The following is a 13,188-nucleotide window of genomic DNA, read 5'->3' as shown; positions in this document are numbered from 1 at the left end:
CCCCTTACCCAATCACCCACTTCTTCTTGGACATCGCTCAGTGTTGCTGCATCAATGACCACTACAACCTTCCCCACACATGCTCCAAGACCCCAACAATTAATGACCACGATACCTTTGTCGAACCAAGCTCAGAATACCATTTCTCCACCAACAACAACCCAAACTAGAACCTTGTCAATAGGAAGAGTGGGAAACCCAATCCTTGTCACTACTGCCACCGAACCACCATCGGCAGCGGCAAGTGATACAGGGCATGAATGAATATGTTCTGGGAGCCGGTCTCTGACCGAGCGACTGATACAATCCTCCGACTTACTCTTGGACGATCACCCCCTAGTCCGGTCACTCACTTCGTCGATTACCTCAAGCGCGAATTGCGCCAACTGGGAGGAGGATACCTCAACCGTGTCACTGCTGACTCTAGACCCCTATTGCAGGGGACTAGGAATGTAGCCCCATATCTAGCTAGTGGTTACTAGGAACCCTGACTCTTGGATCTCTAAGCATAATAGAGGTCTCAAGGAGATTTAATGGCGGAGAAGGTCCTAGGGACCTAGGCTCTCATGACTTTCCAAGGGGTTACTCAATCAGAGAGTAGGTAGGTTTTTCTTCTTATTCCAACCCTTATAGATTTTACAAAGGTTCTTGAACTGACTAAAGCATCAGGGACTTTGCAGAACCCCCTCCCGGCACACCCTCGGCTATCAGACTCTACCCCCTCTGCTCCAGCCACTAGCGTTTCCCTTGACACCATCACCCCCAACCTGTCGTCAGGACTCCCTCCGGTCATCTCACCCCTACCCCTTCCTGGGTAGTCTTGGTCGACTTCCCCCCGATCGGAATCCATAATTTTGAAGCCCAATTTCCTCTCCCTAGTTTCTTGTAACCACAAAAAAAATTTCAAGATATCTACAAAAACATAAACAATAAGGATTGGGGGCCTGGATGAACCCGTAAATCATAAATGTTGACCACAACGAGGGCTTTGAAGAGGATGTTCACCACAATGAGATGACGGATCTGAATAGAAAATTCTTATCATATCCTACTGACATCTCATCTAACTTCCCATTAGGATAAATTTTACAGATGATGGACATGTGTTATCCTACCCTTCGACGCAGCAAACAATTGATTACAATAGAATATATGATTACATTATCATATCTTATCTCTTTATCCTACCCACCAAATAGGTCCATATACTACCTACTTCAATTAGTCATAGTTAACTTTTCTTAATATGTGTCATATTTTTATCTCTTACCAATTTTCTCTAGTTTTCCCCCTAATTGTCAAAGATTCGAACCAGATTCATCCCTAATTTTCAATGATTGAAACTCAAAAAGTTAATAATTATTCGTTTGAGGCTGGTGGTATAAGATCTTATAGTATAAGGTCTGATAAATTTTTGATGTTCTACCACTTTTGGTGAGATATTGTATATAGTTTATCATATTGTCTTAATAATACAATCTTATGTTTGGTGAAGTATTGAATAATGACAGATAGTATAAAAATTAAATACTTGTACAAAAATACTCTTCAATAATTTTTATTTTTTATTTTTGATGTAACACATTAATTTTGAAGAAAATAAAAGTCCTAAAATTAAAAAAAGAGTTTATGGAATATTATTTTATTCAAAAACAGTTAACAATATTTCTCAAAAACAAAATAACCCAAAAATCCTCACATAACGGAATTGAGGTGAACTTTTAGGGACTTGCTGAAGAAACCAAGGAAGGAGAGGATTGGGGATGTTTTAATTATGAGAGCTGTACTACACATAATTTTTGGGATTTGCATATTCTGCACAATGGAGGGTGGCAACCACAAGAATGAATTTAAAGGTCTTTTCTTCAATTTTATTATTGTTTGAAGCAGATTTCTTGACCATTTTTTAGAGGTAAGAACCGTGAAGGTAGATTGGAGTTGTGGTGCCTTGTTTAGTTGGCCTCCAGTATATTCATTCTTGACAGGTTCTTGGGTCTCTCTTGGCTGTGGATAATGGTCCTGGGTGGTATATTAAAGGAGGCATGAAGAGGGTTTGCCGTCAATGAAAATTAATATCTGCAGCAGATTGGTTTGATTCCCATTTTATGTCATTTCTAGCTTCTTTTGATACTGTTGTCTTGGAGGGTTGTGGATTCACTGTTTGGATTAGTATCTATTTTGGTGCTGGCTTTTGTGTGAGTCCTCTTTTTCCCCTTTGGGGTTTTTCCCACTGGGTTTTTCCTAAGGGGGTTTTAATGAGGCTCTGCATTAGCTAGTTCACCAAAATTGTTCAAGGGTTGGCAAGGCTTATTACTTTTTGCTTGGGTTTGGGATGAATGGAATTTCTTGTTGTACCTTTTGTCATCCAATCTACATGAGAGGATTGTTCTCATATTTTTTCTTCATTAATATAAACTATTTGTTCTCAAAAAAAAAAAACCAAAATCTCATTCCCCAATCCTTGACCTAATTTCACTAACCCAAAAAAAAAAACCATGTCAAGCTCTAGAAGAGGTTGCGCACAAAGGTTGAGAGTGATAAATCGTGACAGAGAGAGAGAGGAAGGGAGCAAAACACATGGGAGATGGTATGGTTCGCCCGATGGTTTAAGGAATTTGTTGTGGTGGTGGCCGCGACGTGGTGACTGGAGCTATTGTGATGATTTCTCACATCCTGTAGTTGTCTGATCTAATAAATGTCTCCATGTGGTTCTTTCAATAAGGATAGTTTGTTCCATTGAAGTAAGAAGGTTTGTTCGTGTCTGAGCCTGTGGGAACGCATTGATTTTCGGCCTCCATGGATCTTTTCTCTACACTTGTTAAGATGTTAGTTTTCAGAGCCGAAGCTCTAATACAAGTTGATATCGAAAAAGTTAACAAAAGAAAGGGGGGTTTGAATTGTGTTCAAATAAAACTTGAGTTTTTCAAACGATTATAAGTTTATGTAATATTTTCACAATCGTTTGGTGCAGCGGATATAAAAGTAAGAGAGTAGACGATAAGCACACAACAATATATCTTGGTTCACCCACAAACGATGGGACTACATCCATTTCTTGGCTTCACCAAGATTTCAATAAACAAGTTTCAAGGACTTCTCCTACAATAAATATTCGACTGGACTTCTCCCAACCAAGTATTCTACAGGACATCTCCTAAAATGTATTAGACAGGACTAGCCGTTGGATCAACGGTCTTCTTGTCAGGTGCATTAAATGCACTGTGTCTTTTGCTGAGGTAAAATGCTACAAATACAAAGTATATCTTGTCAGTTGGTTGGTAGCATAAGCAGCAACGTTCTAGTCCTTTAGTAAGAAAAAAAGGAAACTTGGATGATGACAATGTTGTACTTGTTTCCTTGTCCAGTGTGCTTTGTGAAATATTACGTGATTCTTTGCACTTTACTTTCTCCTCAAGAATTTCAAAGAGATTTCAATTTGAATATGTCGCTCTTTGTTTAGACATTACTTCCTCAGCTTTCAAGATAGACGATATACATGAAATATTTAACCACTTCACTTATGCTCTTGCAAATTGTTATCATTCAAATTATGATAAACGGTGTATCTAGCGTTTGAACTTAGTAGCCTCTAGTGCACCATTGTCCAGAGGTTGAGACTTCTCAAGCTTGGCTGCGTCTAACTTTGGAGATTGAAGGGGATACGATAGCTACAGGATTAGGAGGGTGTATGTGGCCATAGTTTGAAGATGAATGAATGGTACAAAGATAGAGTAGGAATAAGGGGACAAAAATGGAAGAGGAAGAATATGAAGGTGAAAGGAGGAAGTAGAGGATAAGCGATTGTGACAAAGGTGAATGGGGCTAAGATTATAATAATGTTAAGTAGCTCATCACAATTTATCAATCCTCATTCCATCGTTGGATGTTGGATTAATTTATCAATCATTTTAATGTTTAAAAATGAATTGATGGATAAAACCAATACAATGTAAGCATCAAACTTTGATAAGCCTAAAATATATTGTATAAGCTCAAATCTAATACAACACATCAAACGAGTCTGAGCCTCATAAAGAATTTATTTTTCATGTTTGAAGGAAAGCATTTTTGGGAAAAATTAGTGATAGTAACTCTTAGGGAAGGAAAAATGGTTTAACACTACACTAATTTTTTTTTTCATGTCAAACTGATGTAATCAGAAGTAGCACAAGAAATGGGGAGTTTAAAATGTGCCATCCAAATTCTTGGATTTTCAAACGATTAAAGGCTTTGTTACTTGAGTTAGTGTCGTTTGGTGCAGCGAAAAAGTGTGACTAAGGGCGGAATCAATGAACACCGCCATTTTTATCCTGATTTAACCCCAGAACGATATGGCTGCATCCAGTCCTTGGTTATACCAAGATTTCACTATACCAGTATCAAGGACTTCTCCATACAAGTATTATTGTTCATGCAGCTTCAGGTATTGTTGAGTATTCTTTCACCACTGCCTCTCCAGGCAAACCAAGTATTCTTTTGCCACTGCCTCATCAGGCACTGTCAAGTATTCTTTTTTCACTACCTCTTCAGGCATTGACAATTATTCTTAGGACTTCTGTTTACAAGTATTCGTAGCACTTCTCCTAAACAAACTTGCAGAAGATCATTTAGATCTAAAGATTTCTCTTCTTTAAAATGTGATAGTAGAAACATTTCAATCCATGAATTATAAAGTATTTGAGAATGAGCTTTGACTCTAACACTATACTTTATGTTCCTTTACATGAGAGATTTAGATGAAGGATTTGACTCTTAGAAAGATCTTATCTTCATGTTGAAGCAGACAGTGAAGATTGTATTTTCTGAATTGTGAGCCGAAAGCTTCTCTTTCGTGAGCACTAAAGTTGTTGCTGCAAGTCTTCATATGTTTCCTTTATACTTCTGAATCTTCTGCAAGAGAAAGATAATCGTTGGAGCATGTTCTTCTTAGAGCTTCTAGCCGTTGGATCAAACGGTGCTTTTGTGTACTTGATGTTAGTTGCATTAAATGCATGTCACTGTTTGATGAAGACCTTTTGCCCAAAAAGGTGCAGTCTGTCAACTAGTAGGTAGCATAGGTCTGAGTCTATCCGTTGGTGTAAAGATATGACTATTTGATAGTGATACCATTGTACTTTGTCAGAACATGTGATCTTGTCTTTCAAGACTTCTTCAAGAAGCTATTTTGAGCTCTTTTCCAATTTGATTGCAACGATCATTCTTCAGAAATTGCAGCTTTGTTTCCATGATAGACGTTGTTCTTTTTAGATGACCTGCTTCTATCGTTCATCTGTTCTTAAGACGATCTTTCTTCTTCAGTCGTCCTTCTTTCCTTCAGATGATTTATCTGCTTCAATCATACTTCTTTTCTTCTTTCTATTGGTCATTTAGGACTAGAAGATATTTTTTTGACCAATTACTTGTAGCTTCTTTTTAAGAGATGGATCTGTTCAGATGAAGCTTTGTTAGATCAAGGTAGACCACTGTAGTTGTAGACTATGAAATTTATTCCATTCCTTTCATGAGACAAAGAGGAAACTTTGATAGCAAAAGCGTTGTGCTTGTTTCCTAGAGCAATGTGTTTTGTAGAGTATCACATGATTCTTTGCACTTGACTTTCTCTTCAAGAATGTCAGAGAGATTACTTCAATTTGAACATGACGCGTCAGCTTTGAGATAGACGATGAATTTCGTCAATGAGTATAGTCTTTTCTTCTGGCAAACGATCTAACATATTTGACTTTTCTTTGCTTGTACAGTCTGTCTTGATGGCTTTGACCTTTCTTCTCTTGAATGGAACGTTTTCTTGCATTGTTCTGCACTTTGGACATCAGACAATGATGGATGTGAATCATGAGTGTTGTTTTCTTGAAATATAGTTTATGTGAAATTTTAAGCATTGTACTTTTACTCTTGAAAATTGTTATCATTTAAAATATTATAAACGATGTATTCAGTGTTTGAACTTAACAAAAGGTAAAGGTTAATAAATTTAAAACTTAAGGGCTCAATATATAGAAACAAAGGTCGAGATCGATAGTTTAATTATTTTTAACAAATATTAGTAGATTGTAGAGAAAGCACCTCCACACTATTGAATATAGTGTTAGTGGCATACTGGGGAGGCCAACACTTCTTGGTAGAAGTGTCGGAGGATCTCCCCGAAGAGGGTTGCCCACCAACTAGTATTTTACTAGACATAGAGGGATTCAAACCCTCGACTTATTCACATGAGAATTAAACTTGAAACATCTGGTCAGTTGTGCCAATCCAAATTGACATATCCATTATTTAATTGATAGTGGAAGAGTTTTGGCCATGCATCCAATCACATTCTTTTATTTATTTTTTTAAATATTTTAAATTCAAAATTAATTATGAACTTTTGTTAAATTACAACCATATTGAATAATGAGTAAAATGAACATAACTGATGAAGAGATAGCATCATATTATCTAAATGAATGTCTTAATCTTTTTGTTAGGAAGAGAGAGATAAGAAGAAATGAGAGAGGTGGAGGAAGAGAGAGATAGAAAGAAATGAGAGAGAAAGTAAAGATGTGATATGTGATTTGATTGATAGAGAAAAGAGAAATAGATAGAAATGAAAGTGGAAAAGAAGTGAAGAGGTGTGTATATATCATAACTCGTCCACACGAATAATTATATCTTCACACCTAAAAAATGAGGTGTGGAGAGGTGGATGAAGAGAGAGATAGGAAGAAATGAGAGAGAAAGTAAAGATGTGATAGGTGATTTGATTGATAGAGAAAAGAAAAATAGATAGAAATGAAGGTGGAAAAGAAGTTGAGAAGTGTGTATATATCGTAACTCCATCCACACACATTGTCATGTCATCCTCCTCTTTTCATTTTTCCAAAAATACCCCTCAATATGCTATCATCCCTTCAGACTTCAACTTTTCCTGCATTTTAATATGCAGTATTTTGTATGTATCATTTAAGTTGGAGTATGTAGATGAGGCAGCACCAAGGCACAAATGAAAGTAGATTGAGATTTTCACACACAAATTCTCATTGTGAACATGATATCAATAAATTTTCCCCTGAATACTACTGCAATTATGCTCACACTCATGTTTGCGGTAGAAAAATTTTCGCACTTTAGGTAGCGAATCACATTTATGCTAAATTACTTTTCAACAAGTAATTCAACACTAGCATGTGGAGCGTAAAAATTAAACGAAGATATATAATTAAAAAAATGAAATGCCATAAAGATGATAAACAGTGACATTAAAAAATGCCCTTTTTCTTATCATCAGATTCCTCTTCCATTGAAGTAAATGACAACATAAATAATTATTCCAATTATCACACCAACCACAAGTTAATACACCATAATTAAAGGTGGGTTGCATGAAGACAAACGGTAACTCTTGAAAAGGAAAAGCTAAGCATCACAAGCACCAGCTATATGACCTAAAAAAAAACAGGAAAAATTAGAAAGAACAAATAGGTAAAAACATGAATTTGGATTCCCAATCCTAAATTCTGACGCTCAAGCATCAAAATCGAATGACTGAAATTTTGAGTTTATTTAAGCCGAGTCCAAATCATGATAAGAAATATGAACCATTCCATCTTGGTGAAATTACTCAGATTACTTGAATACATAAAATTAGTAGAAGCATCTAAATCCAAGAAGCATTTATAATATATCCTAACTAACAATGATAACATGAATGATCAATAATGGAAAACATAAACATTATACTCAACAACAGCATCCCCAGATTTCAAATCAAACCAGTTAGTTCTAGCTTCAGCATACCCCCTAGCAAATCTGAAAAATCCACTTCCACCAATCACAGGCATCTCCCTGACCTTGTTGAAAACAGGGTTCCTCCCCAAGATAGTGAGTGTGCTGCCATTGTACTTCCCTTCAATGAAAGCAAAATTCATGGCCATGAGCAGACCTATCTCACTCTGTGAAGCAGAGGCATAGAACCCTTGAGCCTTTCCCACAAGCTTGGAACTCATAGTGGGGCCCAGTGTCAAAGGGTTGTCGATCATGTTGACCAAGCCAAAGGCAGTGGTAGAGTTCAGCTTCAGAGGTGGGGGGACAACCGGAACCGATGTGGGACTTCTTCCGCCAACTATGTCGTGCCAGTAGAATTTGAAGTGGCTCAGCTTCTCTTTCTTGGGAAGGCCCAGTAGCTTGCGGTCTATGGGGCGGACGAAATCGGAGGTTTCTTCTTCTACGGTGGCCGCAGAGGAGGAGAGGGCGTGGCAAGAGAGGAGAATGAAGAAACAGAAGGTGAAGATATTGGCGGTGTTCATGGTGTTAAGAAAGTAGGAAACTGTAATGGAAATTGGAGAGAAGAGATTGAAATGTTGATGGAGGGTGAGTGGTTTATATGGAGAAATAGAGAAAGAGTAAAGTGCAAGGGAACAAATGAGAGTGGTAAAATTGTTTCTTTTTTCCTTGATTGGAAAATTTTATATATATGGTTTTTAGCCCCTTAAATTGAGAGTATATCACTGTATAATATAGAGTATGTTTTATTTTTCAAGTAGATAGCCACAAGACAAATCTCTCAAAACTTGAAGTTATGATAGATGGGTAAATTTCTTCGAATAAATGTTTTCTCAAACGCACCACACCAAAATCGAGTCGTGGACTAGACGTTTAAAGCACACATTTATCTACTAGTTGTACTGTACCTTCGTATTGTGAAAGTATAGTATTTGTTAAGTAAAGTTTTTTTCCGAATAATTAACATAGCTAATAATATTATATTTTTCCATGATTTATTATTGATGTAAACATTTTTTAAACAGGTAGCAAATGTATGAAGAAATAAACAATTTGGCTCTACATTGAGTGGTTGTGGTTGTTTGGGCATCATTACATTAAGTTAAACTGAATAGGGACCAATTTTCTTTCTTTTTCTTGCAAAGAAATTTAGAAAAGGGGAAGAGGGCATGATCGATCAATAATGTTCCTTGAAGAAACTTCTTCCGTTTTTGCTGTGGTGGCCAGCATGCTCCTCCTAATGATTTACTCTACCACTGCTGTCAATTCTTGATATATATAATCTATTTAAAATACACTTCGTCCTATGAATAAATAAATAAATAGAAAATGCTGTGGTTTATTTTATAAGCCATAAGAAATATTATATTGCAAAGAAGTACAAGGGGTACTTCAATCCCAATATTAGTAAGAGAATAGAGAGAAGAAAAATTGAAAGTAATAGAAACAAAGCAACAACAAGTGACCTCCTACGTACAAAAGAACCCACCACCCACCACTACCTTGGATACAGATTAAAGAAAACATGTCTCATTAGAACTTTACTAGAAAAAAACCCTTTGGAAAAACCTAGTAAAGAAAAAAGAGTACATGGTTTGCATAACCAAGAGGTAATCTCCAAGGGTAACTAAACTGAAAAATACAACTGATAAACTAACAAAGATCCCAATTCTCCACCAAATGCCTTCAAAATAAAGCAGTAGCCCACAAAATAGCAGCACCATTATTTCCAGTAAGAAGAGCACCTTGCCATCAGATCTTTTCCTACTGCACAAGAAGAAAATGCTTTGGTAATTTTATTTGTTTGGTCATTATTTATTTTTAAATTATTATTATTTGATAAGGTTTCTTTAAACTTATTTCTATCATGGAACGACTTTTTTCTGAAACATGTTGTGATTCATTCAATTAAATCAAGGAAATATCATTGTTTCAACTAATTTCCACCTCGCCTTAGTCAAACACAACTAATTTCCAACTTGTTTCAAAGGTAAACATTTAGGTATGTACAGTGTGAATACAGTGTGAGAAAGGAGTTCTAAACTAGAAAGACACTAGTGCTACTCATTAGTAGCATGCCTCACACACATTAGTGCTACTTTCAAAGACACAGGTGGCCAAATAAATGCAAGACTTAGACCCAAATGTCTCTTTGTAGACTTTTACCCATTTTGTGGTTCACGTTCTTGCTAATGTGGTTGTTGAAGTTGTTGCTTTCATACGGATCCTGATTAGGGGTCGATCATTTGGAGAAAGAATGATAAAGGTCTTGAGTGGTGAAGGGTTACGTGTATTAGGTCTCATTAGACTTTTATTTAGTAAGTATCTAATTTTAAGATATTATCATAAATTTAATATGAAAATAAAAAAAATATTAAAAAAATATTTATTTAAATAAGAAGATTTTTTTTTGAACAGCCAAAAAAGATGAATAAATTAAATGGTAGCATTAAGGGATGCTACAATCCCGGCCCATTTACATAGTGAGTATTAGTGCACAGCAAAGTGCAGAAAGAAAGTACAGTGGCCAACAAAGAAAAGCACGTGAATCACCAACTTGGTTAGAAAAGCAACAATAGAGAATTGTTTCAAATCATCCAATAGTGGTTTAAACCCAAGCAGCTAGAGAGGTTCCCGTTCCATTCTTGATAGGAATAATTGAATCATTTCTTCTTGCAACAGAGCCACTTCCAGAACCTGAATTTCACAAGGTCCATTACCTGCTCCGCGTTAGCTTTTTTTCATTAAATTGGATTCTGTTTCTGTAACCCCAAATTGTCCAGATGGCTGTCATCCAAACAGACCACCAGCCCGAATCTTGTTGGATTTATTAATCCAGCGTCACCCTTAGGATTTGATGGGCTTAACAACTCATCACCCCATGGCGCTTAACATCGCAGCCCCTTGAGGACTCTGTACTATAAGGAAATAAAGTTGCGCCCTCACTAATAGCAATTGCTTTTGGCGTAGTGGTAAGCGCTTGATCCAATAAGTGGTATCAGAGCAAGGTCATGGGTTCGAATCTCTCGGCTAACACTCGGGGGGGTGGAGATTGTTGGATTTATTAATCCAACGTCACACTTAGGATTCAATGGACTTAACAACTCACCCTATAACGCTTAACATCGCAGCCCCTTGAAGACTCTGTGCTATAAGAAAATAAAGTTATGTCCTCATTAACAACAATTGCTTTTGGCGTAGTGGTAAGCGCTTGATCCAATAAATTCGTGCCTCGAAAAGCAAGTTGTCCATGATTTAAATAAGAAGATAACCTAAGCCTAACATTTTTAATTAAATAGACTTTAAAAATATTTTGTTCTTTATTTATTAATTTGGTCTAGCCTAGTTTAGGTTTGATCTAGGCTATGCCATGTGTCTCTTACTCTTGTGTAACATATTCTTTATATTTTTAGTGGGAGACGTAAATTTTTAGGAAATTTTTATAGTTAGGTTAAGAATGGATTAGATATGCCTTAACGATCTTTCATCAAAAACCTTAAGATATTGATGTTCAGTTTTTAAGTATGAGTTTGAATTTTTAGTGGATCAAATAAAGACAATATAAATGAACATGCACATATACTTAACGCCTTAAGGTTTTAAGAAAAATGTGATGTTAGGTCTTTGGTTTACTTATTTGCAAGTCGCCTTGCTCGAGCTCCCGATGTCTCCCAAAAAACTAGCATGAGAGATTTGTTTCTATTGTAGTGAAATATTAGATGATGATACCATTAATCCAATCAAGCTTCAAATTCTTTTGTGATAAACAATGAAATCTTAGTCGAATGATGACTTTAAACAACTCTAATGAAGTTATTTATTATTTTAAAAGGAAGCACACCAAAAAAATAATGTCCAAAAGCTATACACTCTTATTCTAAATTTTATTCTCAAATTTTGTTGTAATTGTAAAATAATTGTCAAGTAAAAATATTTTTTATACGAAAAACATATAAGTGGATTGTTTTTTTGGTCAATTATGAGTGGATTGTTTAATTTTGATTTTTGAGACAGACTCAGTCATGTTAAGTTAGGCCTGCTTTTTTTTCATTTTTTTTGGTTAATATAAGGCCCGTTTAAAAGTAGGCTTATAGGGAGCGGTCTATTCAGTCCAAGGGCTAATGCAAATTTTAGAGGGTGCAAACTATTAAAAATATGTTTGTTTTAAAGTCGAAAGAATAGTCTATGGTGTAAGGTGATCAGAGCACGTAAAGGTAAGTTTGGTGTTTCTTCTTGGTGGCGTGATATTAATTCAATCTGTAGTTTGGAAGGGTGGAATTGGTTCGATTCTGGTTTACAAAAACAGTTTCGCTCTGGGGATGCTACAAAATTTTGGTCTGAACATTGGTGTGGGGATGGATCTTTAGAGCTGCAATTCCATCGGCTCTATAACCTCTCTAATCAGAAACATAACACTGTCAAGGATATGGGAAGCTGGGAAAATGGCGTTTGGTCATGGAACTTCAAATGGAGAAGGAGACTTTGTGGTAGGGAGGTGGTTTGGCTAGAGGATTTGTTGGGGGTGGTACAGCAGATGCAGGTTGTGGAAAATGTGGGTGATAAGTGGATTTGGAGGCATGAAGGCGAGGGAGCTTACACTGTTAATTCATCTTACTGTTTTTTGCAGGAACATGCTAATGTTGAGGGTGATCCAGCGTTCCAATTGCTTTGGTCTGTGCCTGCTCCTTCTAATCCAAAAGCGTTGGCCTGGCGAGTGCTATGGGATAGGGTGCAAACGAGAGACAACTTGCGCAAGCGTGGAGTAATTGGCGGCGGCGTGGCATCTTTGTGCCCATTGTGTGAGTTTGAGGTTGAGACAAGCTCTCACTTGTTCTTCTTATGCCCTGCAACTGTGCAAATTTGGTATGCTTGTTTTGGCTGGCTAGGCATCTCCACAGCGTTGGTTCCTTCGTCTCGGCTGCATATCATCCAATTTCCATCAATTGGGAGAAGCAAAGCTCAACACGAGGGTGAGGTAGTGATCTGGCTGGCAATTATATGGTCTGTGTGGCTGTACAGGAATAAAGTGATCTTTCAAGGAGGTATATTTGAATGGGAGCAGGTTTTCGAAATGGCTCAGTTGCGGGCTTGGCAATGGCTGAGTGCAAGAGCTGCAGATTTCTCCTATTCATGGTATGAGTGGAAATTGAACCCAACCTCATGCCTGTTATCTTTATAATTGTTCTGCACTGGATGAAGGGGATATTGGTTGGTTGCTGGTATCAAAGGACATTAATTGGATACATGTAGGTTTGCAATACGTATTAGGGAGTGTGGAATTTAGTGGCAAAGGATGTGAGGAATTAGCTTTTTCACTTGGGATCGTGGCTGGTGACATTTGCAGAAGAAGCTGGAGCCATTTTGATGTTATTCCATGGGTGTAATCTGTAATGAGAGCAGCCACTTATTAGCTGCAATTTTGTAAAGTAT

General features: G+C 36.9%; 2 protein-coding genes across 2 annotated transcripts; one reads left to right on the top strand and one right to left on the bottom strand.

Moving 5' to 3' along the window:
• Positions 1 to 7,518: 7,518 nt before the first annotated feature.
• Positions 7,519 to 8,390, bottom strand: LOC130749429 (dirigent protein 22-like). Its single transcript, XM_057602782.1, has one exon. The coding sequence runs from the start codon at positions 8,280 to 8,282 to the stop codon at positions 7,689 to 7,691; it is 594 nt and encodes a 197-aa protein (XP_057458765.1). The 5' UTR covers positions 8,283 to 8,390; the 3' UTR covers positions 7,519 to 7,688.
• Positions 8,391 to 12,184: 3,794 nt separating this feature from the next.
• Positions 12,185 to 12,937, top strand: LOC130743913 (uncharacterized). Its single transcript, XM_057596127.1, has one exon. The coding sequence runs from the start codon at positions 12,185 to 12,187 to the stop codon at positions 12,935 to 12,937; it is 753 nt and encodes a 250-aa protein (XP_057452110.1).
• Positions 12,938 to 13,188: the final 251 nt, after the last annotated feature.

The sequence above is a fragment of the Lotus japonicus genome, chromosome 3 (assembly GCF_012489685.1).
Source record: "Lotus japonicus ecotype B-129 chromosome 3, LjGifu_v1.2".
NCBI lineage: Eukaryota > Viridiplantae > Streptophyta > Magnoliopsida > Fabales > Fabaceae > Lotus > Lotus japonicus.
The sequence above is the reverse complement of the archived record's forward strand: the minus strand, read 5'-3'. Positions and strand labels throughout refer to the sequence as shown.